The sequence below is a fragment of the Cnephaeus nilssonii genome (genome assembly GCF_951640355.1).
Source record: "Cnephaeus nilssonii genome assembly, chromosome: 8".
Taxonomy (NCBI): Eukaryota; Metazoa; Chordata; class Mammalia; order Chiroptera; family Vespertilionidae; genus Cnephaeus; species Cnephaeus nilssonii.
The window spans coordinates 38,150,842-38,168,276 of NC_137079.1; the positions used below are offsets into that span (position 1 = coordinate 38,150,842).

A 17,435-nucleotide genomic window follows, 5' to 3' on the forward strand; every position below is an offset into this window, starting at 1 on the left:
TTTGTGGGTGTGTGTTTTTTTTGGTGTGTGTTGACTTTTAGAAGTTCTTTATAAATTTTGGACATTAACCTCTTATCAAGATGTATTATTGGCCAATATGTTCTCCCATTCAGTGGGCTCTGTTTTTTATTTTTTTGATGGTTTCCTTTGCTGTGCAAAATCTCTTTAGTTTGATGTAGTCACATTTATTTATTTTTTCTTTTGTTTCCCTTGCCCAAGGAGATATATCAGAACTACTAAGCAAAATAAAGACAGACTCATAGATAGAGAGCAGGCAGACATCTCTGGTGGGGTGGGGAGGTTGTTGGGGGGTGAGATTAAGCAAAAAAACGAGAGAGAGAACTAACGGAAACAGTGTGGTGATTGGAGGATTGGGGCGGGGGGTTGGGGGAAGATAGAGGAGAGCATAGAGGGGATAAATGGTGATGGAAAATTTTTAATTTAATTTAATTTAAAAATAAAATAAACTAAAAGAGATAAGAGGAGTAGGAAACTTGGGCACAATATATTTGTTTAAAAATGTGGATCATACTGAACATCCAGTGTCTGCCCTGCCTTTTCAGATAACTTGAATGTTTTCCTGTTATACAAAAAAAAAAAAAAAGTTTTGCTCATATAAAAGAAATATAATTTTGATGCTTAAAAAATAAGTTACCCCTTTGAAAAAATGCTGCCATAAAAGCATTCAAGGAGGAATCTGGCTTTGTCTGAGGCGTTAGGAGCGTGCCCTAGAGGAAGTGCTGATGGAGCTGACCTTGGCAAGGGGGAAAAGGAGTTAACCATGCAAGGATGTGTGTGGGTGTATGCGCACAGATGTTCAAGGGGCAGCTTTATGCAGGTGGGCGTATTTGAGACAGGTAAGGTTGAAGGAACAGGATGAATGTGGGAGATAACGGAATGTTTGCAGGCAGTCCACAGTGACCCAGGTTGGGCTACAAACAGGGCACTGCGTGGGAGCAGGAGAAAACAAGGCCAGGCAGACAAGATGGGGCCCCATGGCTGCAGGGTGTTTGAGTGATTGAGCCGGCAGCAAAGAGTGGCTAAGTATTTCAGGATCTGATGGATTAGAACAGACACAATACAAATAGGAAGACCACCTAGGAGAGGAGAGGCCCTGAGGGGTTTAGCTGCTGCTAGCTGTGAAAATGGAAAAAGAATGAAGGAGCTTGGGAAGACAGTATCTGTAGGTATTAGACAGCTCATTAGGGGAAATAAAAAAAAAACAAAAGCAAGCATTGCCCAGCTGGTGTGGCTTGGTGGGTGAGCTTCGACCTATGAACCAAGAGGTCGGGCGTGCAGGAGGCAGCCAATTAATGATTCTCTCTCATCATTGATGTTTCTCTCTCTCCCTCTCCCTTCCTCTCTGAAATCAATAAAAATATATATTTTTAAAGTCAAGCATGGAATTGATCTTTAGGGGACAGATACTGTTAATATAAGTAGTCATGTCAAGGGCAGAAATACCTTTTGGATGGAGTTGGTGAAGATGATACTGGAGGAGGTTTAAACTTACAGTATTAAATGGCATGGGTAGAGAGATTTATTGGAAATGCAGCCAGTGGCAAAGTGGGATGGATCGTGGAATAGATTTTCAAGAACTTTGATTCTTTCTAACTTCATGTTATTGCTTTATATCACAGATTTGGCTGCAGGTATGCAGGATTTGGGTTTAGATACACACGTGGTTGATCTTTAAACACCTAGTTTCAGAAAACAAACCAGATTGGTTTCCATTTTATTTTAGGTTTTTAAGATGGTTTATTTTGATTCTTCAATTTATAGAAGCCACATAGGGTCGTAGTGAAGTGGGCAGGAACACGTTAAAACCCAGCTTTGCACTTGTTAGTTATGAGCTCTTCATCAGGTTACTTACTAGCCCTGTGTCTCCACTTCCTCATTGTCAGAAAGGGCTTCCTATTAAATAACTTGTGGTGAGGATGCAATGAGTTAGTCCTGTGATGTGCTTAGAACAGTGCCTGGCACCCGAGAAGAACACAGTGTTGTTATGGTTTCTAAAAAGAAAATACCAAGTAATATGAAACTAGGTAAATAGAAATCAAATTTATTTTGTTTTCTTGGAGTTAATTGAGAACTCAAAAACCACAATTCCATGTTTTGCTTACACTTCCTTTATCAGAAATAAAGTGAGGTCACGCAGGGCTCTCTTAGGATGAAGTCCTCCAGGTTCATCCATGTTGTCACAAATGGCATGGTTTCCTTCTTTTTAAAGCGCAATAATGTTTCATTGTAATATTTACATGTTCTTTATTTATTTACTTGTTGATGGTCACACCTTGTTTCCATGTCTTGCACATTGTGAATAATGATGCCATCTATGAGATGGGGATGCAGATATCTCTTTGAGATCCTGATTTCCTTTCCTTCAGATAAGTCCCCAGAAGTGTTATTGCTAGATCACATGGTAGTTCAATTTTTAATTTTTTGAGGAACGTTTTTTCCCCAGTGGCTGCACCAATTTACATTTCCACCTGCAGTGCATGCAGGTTCCCTTTTCTCTACATTCCCATCAATACTTGTTATCTCTTTTTATTCTGATAATAGAAAAATCATAAAAGTAGGGCTCTCTTCTTGCAAGTGTGAGGGAGCGTGTGCCTTCGAACTGCGTTGGCTGACCTAGTTAATTCAAGTTCAGAAGATATAGTAGCTAAAACATGCGATTATTTAAAATAAGTGATTCAGGACATAAACAATTTATAGAAAAATTGCCAATCTCTGAAATTCTCTATGTTTTTGTAGCAATTAAGAATTTGCCTCCCCTCCCCTGCCTTTTTACTTTTGTTCTCTTCTATGCTACTGTTCTCAGTGATGAGCAAAAATCTGATGCAGCAAACCTAAGAAAAGAAGTCCTCAATACTTAGAGGGCTGATTGCCCAGTCAAGTCTTACTGAGTGATGGGCAGACTAAGGTGCAAGAGTATTTTTTTTCCACTAATGCATATCTTAGAGTGATGTGATTTTTAAAGTTAATATACTACAGAATAAGGCACCTGCATAACATGATCTAATAATCACTTAGATGTTTCTTTTTTAAATCCTAGCCTTCTGAAAACATTTATATTCTAACTAGAGGCCCAGTGCATGAAAATTCATGCACTGGAGGGCAGGGGGGCGGTCCCTGAGCCCAGCCTGCCCCCTCTCACAGTCCGAGAGCCTTCAGGGGCGCGAGGTGACCCAGTAATCAGGGAAAGGCAATGTCCCCATCACACCTCTGCTGCTGCCACTGCCAGCAGCACAAGCCTTGGCCACCCCTGGTTACCTGAGCCTCAGGCGGCCCTGGGCAGCTGCCATCCAAGACTTGCCTGTGCCTCGGGCCTGCCCTGGGTGGCTGGGCCACTGACATCCGAGGCATGCCTGTGCCTTGGACCGGCCCTGGGTGGCTGGGGGGCTGAGGGTGGGTTTGGCCACACCGTGTGTCTGCCACCCCACCCGTTGAGGCTGAAAGGACTGGGGGATTCCAGCAGGGCTAAGAGGACTGGGTGCCACCATCTTGTGGCTATGGGCACCACCATCTTTGTGATGGCATGACAGTCAATTCGCATATCCCCTCTTTATTAGATAGGATATATTTAATCACACTGATATGGTGCTGTGGTGTTCATACATTATGTTTCAGGTTTTCTATAATGTTATGCTAACTTTGAAGAAAATCTGTGTACCATGGAGTCATTTTTCAAGTTATTAGTATTATCAGATGTACATTTAAACAGATATTGGCATTTTTAACTTCTTGAGGACTAAACAAAAGGCTAAGACTATTCTACTTTTGAACATCTTTTTCTGTTTAAGTTTTTGCATGTGTGTGTACTGTGTTCACCTTTTTACAAATCCACATTTTTTTTCTTTATAAAAAACACCCTATAATATAGCAAGGAATATTTTTTATTTTTATTGAATTTAGTGGGATGACATTGGTTAATAAAATTACATAGGTTTCAGGTGCACTATTTTATATAATCTGTGTGTTCACCACCCCAGTAGGAGGAGACTTGAGTTGGAGTGGCGACCACAATTTTTCTGTTGATTACAAGGTGCTAGGCTTCATTGTTCTGTGACATCTATTGTTTGGATAACATGAGCAGATTTGCATGTCCCTTTCAGCAATTGTGGAGATGGTGAGGATTGTGATATACCACATCAAATCTAGTTCTGATATGGGCATGGCTTTTGAAAAGCCACCGGCAATATTTATTTTCAAAGATACAACTGGCTCTGTGTGAAGCACTGGATCACTAGAGTGGTCCTGTTTTCACTGAATCATTAAATAAGAAGTGTGTTCCTATGTAAGCTCCGTTTTTATTTTAATAAACTTCCATTGTCCTCTACCTCAAGACCTTTTGGCCAGGAACCATAATGCCTATTGATAATTTTACTTTCCTTCTTAGTTCTATAAATGGGGATTATCTATTAAATTTGTCTGATTTGTCTAGATTGTGGCCAGAGCTGACCTCACAGCATAGGCTTGTTATTTGGTCTCATCCTGAGTTCAGAAGCCAGCTTTCTCATTTTCCTCTGGATCATGCATAAGAACCAAAGATCCCTCCATGCAAGTTAGAGTGACCCTTTAGACATGCAGGCAACATTCCCCATATTGGGGCTTTTTCTAAGAATGTTCATAAAAATGTTTGTATGATTTTTGTTGTTGTTTAAATTTTTAATTATTTGTTGATTTGAGAGAGAGAGAGAGAGAGAGAGAGAGAGAGAGAGAGAGAGAGAGATTTGTTGTTTTTCTAATTTTTGTATCCTCTGGTTGACTCTTGTGTGTCTTGACAAGGGATTGGACAGGAAACCTTGATGTATGGTTAAGATGCTCTAACCAAATGAACTATCTAGCCAGGGCCAGTATGACTTTAAAAAAAAAATACAGGTTTTTCACACTTTGGGGTTACTTATTAAATTAAGTTTTAAATTCCCTTCATAAGGCTTTAATATCGTTTGTTTGAGTCTGAACTTTATAAAACTCTTGTATTGACATCCTGAATGATAGTAGCTTAAACTATTAATTATTTTAGGACTCAACTAACAGCTAAACTAATAGATTAATTAGTTTAATCGTTTTAACTAATATTTTAAATGCATGCATATTAGTTTTATAAAATGACCCATTTTCTGCTGCTGACAGATGCAGCTTACAACAATGTTTTCTTTACCTTCTATGCTTAGTATACTCCAGGTTTCACAAATACTGAGAAACCTGGGAGATACAAACTATAAGATGCTACTTCTCTAAAATGCCCTCTTGATTCTTAAAAAGAAAGAAAGAAAAAAGAAAAAGAAATTCTATTGTGATACATTGTGAGGCTTATGAAAACTGTGTTTGCCTTTCAGATCCCCAGCTCAAGGGTATAGTGACCAGGTTATATTGCAGGCAAGGCTACTACTTGCAAATGCACCCCGATGGAGCTCTCGATGGAACCAAGGATGACAGCACTAATTCTAGTAAGTGACAGCCTCAGGCCGCCAGTTGTTAACACAGTTGGTAGAAGACGCGCCGCTACTGCTACTTAAATGACTTTTTAAAAAACACATTTGCAATTATTGGGTTATGTTGGCTCATTCTTACAATGTTGCAACTAGAATAACACAATTTTACTTGGACCTCATGGATAAAAATATTAATAGAGCAATGAAAGAAACCTGCTACTTTAAGACAGTCCTGTTAATATCTTAAGCATTTTTCAAACAATTGTCATAACTCACATATTATCATTACTTTTAGCCTCATTGCCCTAAAAGTCAAGTAAGTACACTAGAGCTTTAAAATAGAAGTTGATTACATGTTTACTTTGGAAGTGTTATTTTTATCAGGACTGTAGCTTATTAATGATAATTCTGGAAACTCAAGGGCTACAAATTGGTTTAAGTCCGTGGTTGGCAAACTGCGACTCATGAGCCACATGCGGCTCGTTGGGCGTGGCTCTTCCACAAAATACCACGGCCTGGGCGAGTCTATTTTGAAGAAGTGGCGTTAGAAGAAGTTTAAGTTTAAAAAAGTTTGGCTCTCAAAAGAAATTTCAATCGTTGTACTGTTGATATTTGGCTCTGTTGACTAATGAGTTTGCCGACCACTGGTTTAAGTAATAAAAATTTAATTTTTTAAACATTTGCATTCAACAAGAAAGGATCTCTTTAGAGAGAGGACTTGAAGGCTGTGTGCCTCTAAATACATTGTATACAATGTTTGACTACGATATAGAATTGGGTCTGTGATAAAATTTTTTAGTAAAAAGCCACACACTTCCTATCATATTAATGTCTGTCTTCATTTTGTTATTTTTTAATATATAATATTTCTTTGTATTTGTATTCTGGTGTTGCTCCTTATTCAATTTTTATGTGTTTTTCTTTCCCATTTTGTATTTACATGGGCATCTGATTTCTTTTAATTTAGCACATCAGTTCTAAAATAGACACACTTTCTACTGCTCAGGAAAATTAGTGAAAAGCAAAACCTGATTTTATTAAAAATATTTAACCATATATTACCAGTGGATCAGGAATGGATCTGAAGCTTTTCATCCATTTATCATTTATTATTTTTTTAATTGCTATTATTGCTCACCCAAGGATATTTTCCCATTGATTTTTTTTTTTTTTTAGAGATAGTGGAAGAGAGGAAGGGGTTGGGGGGGGCGGAGAGAGAAACGTTAATGCGAGACAGACACTGATTAGTTGCCTCCCACATGTGCTCAGATCTGGGCCAGGGATTGGACCTGCAATCCAGGTACATGCCCTTGACCTGGACCCTTCAGTGCAGGGGCCAACGCTCCAACCAACTGAGATTTCTGGCCAAGACTTATTTATTCTTTATAGAACTTCATTCCAATACCAAGAAGGAAGGATTTGAATGCATGTAAGCCAATTATAGGCATTTTTTTATTTTAAATTCTAGTAATCAAAGTTTCACTAATATTGATTCTGAGAGCCCCTAATAATATGAAATAGAATATTTTTGCAATTGATATTACTGTGTGAAATATCAATATTTTTAAAGCCACTGTGTTTATTTTTTAAACTTGGATATTGCTTCATTTTCCTTTTTTTTTTAACTTTAAAATTCTTTTTGGTTTATCTACACTTTACTCTTTTTCAATTTCTAATAGTTTTCCCTTTATGTATCTATTATATCATCCTTTCTATTTTTAACTTTTCCCTATCATATTTGCTCTTTGGTTTATTTTTGTTTTATTTCATTTTTTGACTTAAGAAAAGAGAAGGTAAATTAATTCAGACAGAAGAAAGAGGAGGCATTTTTATTAAAAGATCAGTGTCATTGTTTACTTATCATTTTGATAATTTGGTCAAATGTTTTTAAAATTATCAGTACTTGACTATCTTTGTTCTGTAAAAGATGCCAATTTCTCCTGGTTCAAGTTCACACATACTTCTGCTCTTTTTTTTAAAATCTTTAACTCCTTGCCAATTATTTCAAAGAAGGTGCTCCCTTTTTCTTACATCTCACAGTTACGGGGGTCATGAACTTTTGATATAAATAAGTTCTGATGTCTTCAATGTTCTCTGATTTCCTTTGACCAGAGTCTAGTAGAGCAAGGGAACTAGGTTTCCTAACTCTGATCACTACAAGAGCCGACTCTGATTCATCAGACTAGAGGCTGTTGTCATCTATTATCACAAATGTTTTTTTTAAAAAAGGAAATAAAATACAGCTGTATGAAGATGCTGCATAATTGGAATTCTTAGAAAAACAATTTCCTTCAAATGAATGTTTTATGATTTTTTTCCTACCTTCTTCTTTGGTTTTTATAATGCCAAATGAATTGGTTCCTTTTAGTGATGAGAATCAATATCAGATTCAGAATGTTCTAGTAGACCGTTTAAAAGCATAATCCTTCCGAATTGAAGAAGTAGCACAATCTTTTCTAAATTGTAAAGTGCAGATGTAGACATTGTATACATCCACACATAATTATATGTCTAGTTATCTGAATAATATCACACACTGAACTGGAAAGCTCACATACTCAAAGATACGTGACGTTCTGTTCTCTAAATGTATGGGCTTCTTCCCTCCTATTGTGTAACTGCATCAGAAGGAACAGAATCTCCTGGTAACTCTTGAGATCACCTCTTATTCCCCTAAATGCTGCAGGTGAACAGTTTGGGGCATGAAGCCGGGACAGGAGCCCCTGTGTAAAAGCAAATCAGAACTAAATCACCTTGCCCACACTCAAGGGAGTTAAATTCTTATGCAAAGATCTGGTCTGCAGCTTCTTTTCTTACAACTTTCATTGCATTTTTATACACTGTAAGCCAATTTGGCTGGTTTTGTTACCATTTCAACACTGGCAGAGCCATAGAAGAACAGTATAAGGCAGGGTGAGAAACAGGTTCTCTCCTCAAAAGGCTATAAAAATTGTATAACCATAAAATTTAATAAAACTTGGCAGAATTATAGCAGCTTTACAAAAGCAGTAGGAATTACTAATTAACTCTGCTTTTGTGTACTGTCACCTTTTGAACTAAAGTATACAGTTTTGTTAATGATGAATTTTAAGATATTTTCTTTTCTCGGGTTCATTGCAGTAGTCTCATGAATCTTAAGAAAATTGTTAGCCCAGAAAGGTATTCTTTAACTGAGAGCGAGCATTAGAGACGGCTCCTGATGAGAGCATTGTCCTTTTGGTTGGAGGAAGGGTGTGATACAAGTTTTCACTGACATGTTTCAGTTTTATGATAATTCTCTGACCACCAAACAAGGTTTAGTCATCCATAAGTAGGGAAAATAAGGAGAAATCACCTAAAAGTGGCCCTGATGCCACCCACATTTACTAACAGGACAAGCCTGAGGCTTAAACCTTCAGATCTTTGTGATTTGAGTTCAACACAGATCCCACTTTTGAATGTGAAATTATTTAGAAGTAGACAAAGTCAGAACCACCCTGCTAAGCTGCATTTGTCATACTTTTTAGATAAATTAAGAAGAGGAAAAGGCCAGCAGGTAGGTGAAGCTGACACTAATGTCGTCCTAGGGTTTCCAGCCTGAGATCCAGGAGCCTCTGAGAGGAAAAAATGGCAAGCAACAAAAAAAAAGCTTGATAATAGAGAGGATGCTGCAGCAACTTGACTGTTTATCACTGACTTCTTTATGCCCTTGAAGGATCTTTCACAAGATGAAATGAACACCCGGGTTGTTCATGACCACACTCATTTTTAGGGGGTACTTCCTTAAAAATGTGATATTATTCAGATAACTAGACATACCATGAACTATGAACCATGGTAAGTAGTAGTACCATGAACTATGGTATTTGATTAGGTAGTGGTTTTCTTTTCTTTATTTTGCTTTTGGGGATGCCATGCAGTTTTTTTTATGCTGCCAAGCTCCATTGTTCCAGTTACCAGACCTAATAGATACTGCAAGCAGACTAGGACTACAGAAATATCAATAGGCTAGTAACGATAGCAATGTTAAAACCTCACACAAACCAACCCCTCTCACCTTAGAAATTCTCAACATAATACCTTGATATGTAAAAATGGTTGATAGCTCACAGTGACCACCACCCCACAAAGCCTTAGGATGGCGCTCCTCATCTTGGCTATAGCTTAGGGTCCGTTGAGGAGCTTTCAAAATAAGTGTATTATGCCCTACACCAACTTCCTGAAATTCTGATTTTACCTGGGATTGGACATGGCTGTCCTAGTTTTAAAGTACAGCCAGCATTGAAAATCACTACTCTGCGGAGACCTAGAGTATTCCACAGAGTAAACAAAATAGCATGAACTTCTTCATTATTTTTACTCCCCTAAACTTTGTGGCATTGCTTTATAATTATGTATAATACAAAAAGAATTAAAAAATATAATGTCTCAATTAATGTGGGGACCCGTGGCTTTAATTAACACCATGTATCCAACATGGTCAGCTCTGGACAGTCTTCCACATGACAGTGATTATTGGATTCACTTTTTATTATCATTTCATAAATGATAATAACTTGTATTTATAATTCAGGTCCAAAACAAAATCCTGGAAGAAAAACCCAGTGTGTTAATTTTAGTATGGTCATTTTAGACTATCCTTTATAATTTTTATTTTTCCCACACCCTTTTATTTTGGTGAGCTCATGAATTATACCAGCTGGTCTATACCAAATATATGGAACCTACAAATACCGTTAGGGATATGAAATTTAGAGTAATTAAATTTAAACATATTAGGTTAGACTAGTTTGCATGGTCAGGCATACCAGTATGTTTTCCCTAAAAAATGTTTTGCACATAATTTAGGAATTATCCTGGTGCCCATCCATCCTTTCAAATTATGGGGAAGATGGAACAGTGCAGATGTTCTAGACAAGAGTGAAAATGGCCAATGGTCTTCTACAAACAAAGAATACTAAGAGCTACAATGACACAAGTACCTCATAGTACTCACCAACTTCACACTCATGTTTAATATTAAATAGTAGAAATAAGCAAATATAAATTTCATTCCTCAGTTTGAACATCCCAATGTTAGTTTGTATCAGGAAAGCTAATGATCTACCTAATCATATATGCCCCTGAGTATTCTTCTAGAGAAAATTACCTACAGCCATCGCCTGTCTTTTATCAGTTGTGTAGCACAGACATCTTTGGATACTGGGATGGGATGTAATACCTGAAAGAGAAGGTGTAACTTTGTCTACCCTATTAAAAATATGCCTCCAAATTAAATAGAGCACAATACATATCTATATATTGAGTAGACCCATAGATTGAAGTCAAAATTTCCCACATTTTAAAAATTATTTATCTTTTATGTAATACAGTTAATAAACAAAAAGTGAAAATATTTTATTTATATATTTACTTCAGCATTTTACTTCTGTATTGACTATTCTGGTCTGGTTCTATTGCTTAGGATTAGACGTAAATTAAAAAGAACTTGGATGGGAGCAGACAAACTCACTGTGGATAACTAATAGTTCTCTTATAAATGTATCTATAATAAAGTCTCCCAAATCATCAAATGATTACTAAACCTGGTGCCAGAAAACCCACTAAACAGTCAACATGTGACACTGGCATGGAAATGTGTTAATACTTTTTATAAAACCAATATAACATTGCTTTCTACACTCTGTAAAAAACACACACATATAAAAACACTTCTTTGTCAATAAGGGAAGAAACAAAAACATGGTAACAAATGATCTTTTTTCTCTAAGGTGGGTAAAATTGAGAACTTTTTCCTCTTTTATTTTAGTTTTCATTAATAGTTTTATGAACTATTAATAAAGAGTATTTCTTTCTAAAATTTGCATTGCATTCAGTTTGATTAGTTCTTTCTAGATTTAGCACATTATCAGATGTACATCTTTCCTGGGCTCTGCTGGATTATCATGTTGGTTCAGCAACAGTAATTGAGTTTTGGAATTGCCTTTTTAACTCTGGGCTGTGCTGCATTGCAGTGATTTAAGCACACCTTCTGCAGGAAAGGCCAGGATAAACAGTCAACTTGGACTTTTTAAATTCTCCTCTTTGAGAATCTTTACAGCTGATTACTTTGGTATCAAGTGGTGTCAGAGACTGTGACACTAGAAGCATAATTACAGGCTTGATTCTGCTCATTTTCCCACCAGCTCTTCAAAATGCTATAGACAGACTGCTAAGATCTACAAACTAAAGTTCAAGTGCTAATTCTATTCATAGCAGACACTTCTTAATTATAAAGAGAAATAAAAGTTAGTTAATTGGAACTTCTCAGGAGGTTGTAACAAAGATGATGTTTCTTAAATAAAATAAATGAGAGATAGGTGATGGCAGTGCTTTGCGACTTTCTGCCCATTTGTGACAGACCATGTTTATCTTTCCAGCACTGTTCAACCTCATACCAGTGGGACTGCGCGTTGTTGCCATCCAGGGAGTGAAGACAGGGTTGTACATAGCCATGAATGGAGAAGGTTATCTCTATCCATCAGTAAGTAGCATGCCGTAGTCATTGGTCCTTCTTTCAATGTTTGCAAAATAGCAATAGCATTAGCAATAACAAAATGAGAAAGTCCTGTCTATTGCCTCTGTTTTTTATCTTTGCTACAGTGTTGTGGGAGCTGTTTATTCATTATTCATCAGTGTTTGTTAATAACAGCATATCAAGCAGAAGAGTGACATTATTACCTTGTAAAATTGTGTATTTGCATATTTTAAAAAGTGACCCAGTTTATAGAAAATTGAGCAATTTTGAAAGAGTTTATGTTAATATAATCTTTTTATTTCTATTTAGAAATGTACTTGTCTTTGAGAACCTCTTGTAAAAGATTATTTTATAAAAAGAAACAGACTTAATGTGAATTCTGAACAGAAAATAGAAACATTTAAAGGGACTAGTTCTTTTAAAAATAAGAATTCAAAATGTGTAAGCATTTTACTAGGAACAACTTCTAATATCAAAATGTATATTGCTTTTAACTCTAAGCAAGTCTCCTTGTTTTGCGTTTATAAAGTTGAGCACTTTTCCAGACATATAACCTCTTCTGGAATATTTACTCTTTACAAATAATTTGCATTCAGATGTGCTGTATACATACATTATAATGCTGTTAGAGTTAATTTTCAACACAGGTTCCAGCATTAGATACTTAGATGAAAGTACTTCTTTCTGCTTTTCTCTGAGCAAAAATCAATAGATCAAAGTCATAGTGCCTCAAGGAAAAAATGTTTTTATTTGCTTTTGTTGTTGTTAAATACTAGTTCTGTTGTTGTTAAATGCCATCATCAAAAAAACTGCATGTAAATATTCATACAAATATTATGCACAGGCACACACATGCACACAGAACTTAAGCAGAAACATTCTTTAGGGCCTCCCATGAAATTTGATACATTTTCTTTAACAAATCTGGAAAATCTGTCCAAGAAAATAAAATGTGAGTTGTGGATTCCTTTTGTGGTGAGGTGGGAAATGCTCTTGCTAATTTGGAACCTTCTGAGTTCCCTGAAGGTGTTCCTGCATGCAGACCTGGCCCCAAATTGTGCAAATTGCATTTGGTTACATAAGATGAATATTCAACATCTGCAAGCATGCTCAAGCTAGAATTCCCTATCCCCCTTGAGGAAAAATTCTATTTAGATGAAGATCATTTTCTAAAGATGCGTTATTTCAGATACAAATCAACTTTATTGAGTTGACATTTATTCTGTTACTTTTGTTTCTCTTCCCCCAAGTAATCTTTGAGATGCCTAAACATTATTAGATTCAGTATCTGCCATAGCCTCTAGTCCTTGGTTTCTGTTGATGATTTTTTAAAAATTCATATTTATTGTTGAAAGTATTGCAGATGTCCCCTCCCCCCACCTTGGACCTCCTCCCCAGATTACATTGTTATGCTCTGATATATGTGTTGATGTCAGGAGAAATTTAAATGTTTGTTTTACTTTTGCTACTGAGAAAGATACTTTATATTTTTTTGTGATGATGTTGTGCGAGTGTGCTATTTTTTTTAAAGGTAGGAGTATGTGCATTAGCCTAAAATGCAAGGGAGTCCTGGTTATATTTGTTGCCATGTAAGCAGTGCAGCAGAAATAGAAGTGAGGAAGGCACCAACTGACTGGCCCAGTCTTCGGCATCTTAAATAGGACCTCCCTGCCCAGGAATCACATCTGTTGGCAACAGCCCTGCCCCAGGAATTGTCCCAATGGCAACTCCAGGCATATTTTCTACTCGCAACTCTCTGGCTCTCCTATTACTTGGCTTCTGGACCACCCTTTCTTTGGTGGCTTGATTCTCTGCTTTGCGGATCTTGGTTTTCTCCCCTTCCCATCTTTGACACTGTGCTCTGAGATCAGGATCTGGTAAGAGGCACTCTATTCGCCCACCCCCTACCCTAAGAGATCCCCTCTGCCCAGACCAGGCCCTTAAAATGTGAGTGGTGGATTCCTTTTGTGGTGAAGTGGGAAATGCTCTTGCTAATTTGGAACCTTCTTCTGAGTTCCAAATAGGACCTCCCTGCCCAGGAATCACATCTGTTGGCAACAGCCCCTGCCCCAGGAATTGTCCCAATGACAACTCCAGGCATATTTCTCCATCTTGTAGGAAAGGGACTTAGATAAAAATCAAATGAAATTTCCAGTTTTTACTAATACTCGTTAGTTAAAGTGTCCTGTGTATTTCAATGTAATAAAAATTGAAGTTCAAATATTTCGGCAAAAAGAATGTTTTCTCACATTCACTCATTTATTCCATAATTAGTTACTGAGAGCCTACTAAAATAATAACATAACAGCACAATACAACAATTATTATACTATGCAATAATAGTTCTACTTATAAAATAATAATAGCCACTATATGTATATAGTGCACTCTGCCTAGCACGGATTTCGGCACTTTATAGGTTAGACCATTTCATCCTTGCAGCAACCTATTAAGCAAATACTGTTAAAATGATGATACTGATGTACAGAAAGTTTGAGAAGCTGTGTGAAGTCTTCCAAGTAGAGAAGACAAGATTTGAGCACTATTAGTCTGGCTCATAGTTTACTTTTTAACTGTTTCACTGTACAGCATTGCTTCCATGTGCCAGACATGTTCATAATATGGTCTGGCACCCATTCTAGTAACAACTTATAAGCATGTGATGATGTAATGAAAACCATTAGGGATTTGGTACCTTGGGAAGAAACTTCATTTTAGATATTAAGAAGTATAATTTGAAACGATCTGTTTTCTTTGGAGATTCTCAAATAAAACAATACAAATCATAGGGAATTCTATTTATTCAAGAAATGTTTGATATTAAATACTGGGTGTCAAATATTCTTAAAGTGTATTACACGTAATGTTTGGGCTTTAAATTTAAAAGCCAGGGTGGCTAACCCAACTAAGAAATTTTGAACAAGTTTGAGTAAATTTTTTTAAAGGAGAACTCCAAGCTCAGGTTTAAAGAAAAAAGTTTAAAGATTTAAGTCTGGGAAATGGAGGAATCTGTTTTAAGCTTACACCCACTTTAAAATGATCAACTTAATGTTTGTGGAGTGTAAACCAATGTCTAATACGGGAGCAATTTTTTTGAGAATGTAGGCAATAAAATACTCAGAGCAAAGTGAATTCTGTTAAATGAAAATCACACCAGTGATTTGACTCAAGGTAGATGTATTCCTCTGCGTTTCAGGAAGTAACTCTCATCATCCCTTGCCATCCAAATAAAGATATTGAATTTGTCAGGTAATTCTGCCTCAGTGGGACAAAACAGTTATCTGACTGAGATGTAAATATCATCTTTCTTATGCTGAAGCTACTTGTCACCTGTGGAATATTTTCTTTAATATGACAGCAGTGATTTCATTTATGGTCATAATGATTGTAACATGTTTCTTGAAGATGTACCTCAAGAGATTTAGTGTTAGATATAAACAGTTTCCTTGAAGGTAAACTGCAATGTTGCAGAACAGAAACTGACAAGGAAATACTTTGTTAGAAAATGAGTCTGAAGTGATGTTTAGGATAAAAATGTATTTTGATCAACTATAAACTATTTATGGTGCTGTGAGGAACAGTCAAGTTTTTTTTTTTCCTCTTCCAAACAACCTATGACTTAGAAAGACTAAGAGAATCCTCTGAAGTAAATTCTGAACACTGAAGAAAAACGTGAAATGAAAAAAAAACCTCTGTTATTCCTTATTTGACCAGAGATAAAGAATAGTCATTCTGATGTAAGAAAGAGGTGTATGGAGGAAGGGAAGGAAAAGAGACTGATAATACAATGGGGAAAGCCCTGGGCTTTTATCAGAACAACTTCATCTTGGATCTTGGATCTGACAGCGGATTCTTGTGTTGTGTTATCATGTCCCAGACTCTCTGGCTCCCAGTCTTCCCATCTGTAAAATGAAAGGGTTTCCTGGATGCTTTAAGTTAATGTTGAAGTTTAAAATGTTGGTGTTAGTCTGATTGATTTTTCTGGATGATGAAGTAAAAAATGTACCTAAAATGTATAAAGATTCGTTAGTACTGTCTTACCACTGGCAGGCATTTATGAGAATATTAGTTTCCAAATGGTGCTCTAAATGTTTCTATTACCTAGATGCTGCCATCTGGGAGGCAGTAAGCCCTGGTATTCTCCTGAAATTAATATTTCAGCTGAGTCTAATAACCAAGAGATACAAGTAGAGAGGAAGATAATCCCTTTTCATGTAGGTTTTTATAATGAATCAAGAGAATGCTCTGCTATTGTGGTTTGCAAATAATAGGGCCCAAAAGAATCACCTGAAGAGAGGAAAAAGCAGATTCCATGGATCAACTTCCAGCTACTTCAATTCATTAGGTCCCGTGCGAGGCCCAGGAATCTACCTCTCCCACCTGCCCACTGGTGGGTGATTCTACAACTCAACAATCAATAACCACACAACAAGCATTCCTGCAATGGCCAGTGGGGGAGATGATGACAGCTTTAGACCAACTGGTGAGAGTAGAGTTGGAGACAGTGGTATGAAGACTAACCAGGCTCAAAGACCATCATGGAATAAAATAAATCATTTGGTTTTCCTAACTTCACCTCCTACTAAGTTGAGGTTTAGAGAAATCCCATACTTCTTCTTAACTAATGCAGCAACCCAGAAGCTCTGGGGCACCTGCTTACTGTCACCTCTGTATGCTGGGATCAACCCATCCAACAATATACAATGAATGTGAGCACAGTGATGAAATGTTCTTTTGTTTAAGGAAAAAAGATAAATGCTATGTATTATGCAAAAAACATTTGCAAGACCTTCCAAGTCTTATCTACTTTATATGAGATAATTTTCTAATATCACAGTCATATTTCAGAAATACATTCATAAGCCTCTCTTACAAAGATGGTTCCACCTTCCCTCCTCGGTGCCAGCAGACATCTCTTACTGATGTGCCTCGAATTGTGTTGCTCTCCATCCGTAATTTTTCAAAGCCTCCTAGACAGGAAAGCCTCAGACCTCCTCGCCTCATGCTACCATTAATTGTATGTCTCCATGTAGAGTTCACATTCTAGCCAAATGGGTTGCAACAATGTCCTTTCTTCTTAACATTTGCTCTTGTGTTCATTGTTCAAGTTTGGGCCATAGAAATAGAACTGCTTTGATTTTTCAGTGTGGTACTTAATTTTCCTCAAAATCTTTCCCTTTTTCCCTGAGAGTTACTGACACAAAGCATACACCATCACACACCTGTATGTCTATGCACATGGAGTATTCTGTGTGGTCTTTGTCCATCTCTGGTACCCACCCTGTCTCTTTGAAACACATCTATGGACTCTATCCTCAGGAAGCCACTCATGTTTATTCTAGTGCAGGTAGGCATATCCTATCCATGTCTCCTAGTGTTTTTTTTTCTTTAGGTACCAGGCAGTGCATGGGATTAACCACATAATCTGGGCTATAGTGACCAGCACTGGTAATCAATATCCATTATAGGGGACCAAGGGCATTTGATGACTGCTTATC

At 37.0% G+C, this 17,435-nt stretch overlaps 1 protein-coding gene across 4 annotated transcripts in view; it reads left to right on the plus strand.

Moving 5' to 3' along the window:
• FGF14 (fibroblast growth factor 14) overlaps positions 1-17,435 on the plus strand; it is a gene marked incomplete at both ends in the record, with an annotated part of 587,184 nt that overhangs the window by 454,394 nt on the left and 115,355 nt on the right. For 3 of the 4 annotated variants that reach the window (XM_079779643.1, XM_079779644.1, XM_079779645.1), the window contains 2 exons: positions 5,346-5,456; positions 11,840-11,943. In XM_079779643.1, coding sequence (XP_079635769.1) covers positions 5,346-5,456; positions 11,840-11,943 — 215 coding nt within the window. The remainder of the gene's footprint in view (positions 1-5,345; positions 5,457-11,839; positions 11,944-17,435) is intronic. The other variant, XM_079779646.1, reaches the window with a different exon arrangement.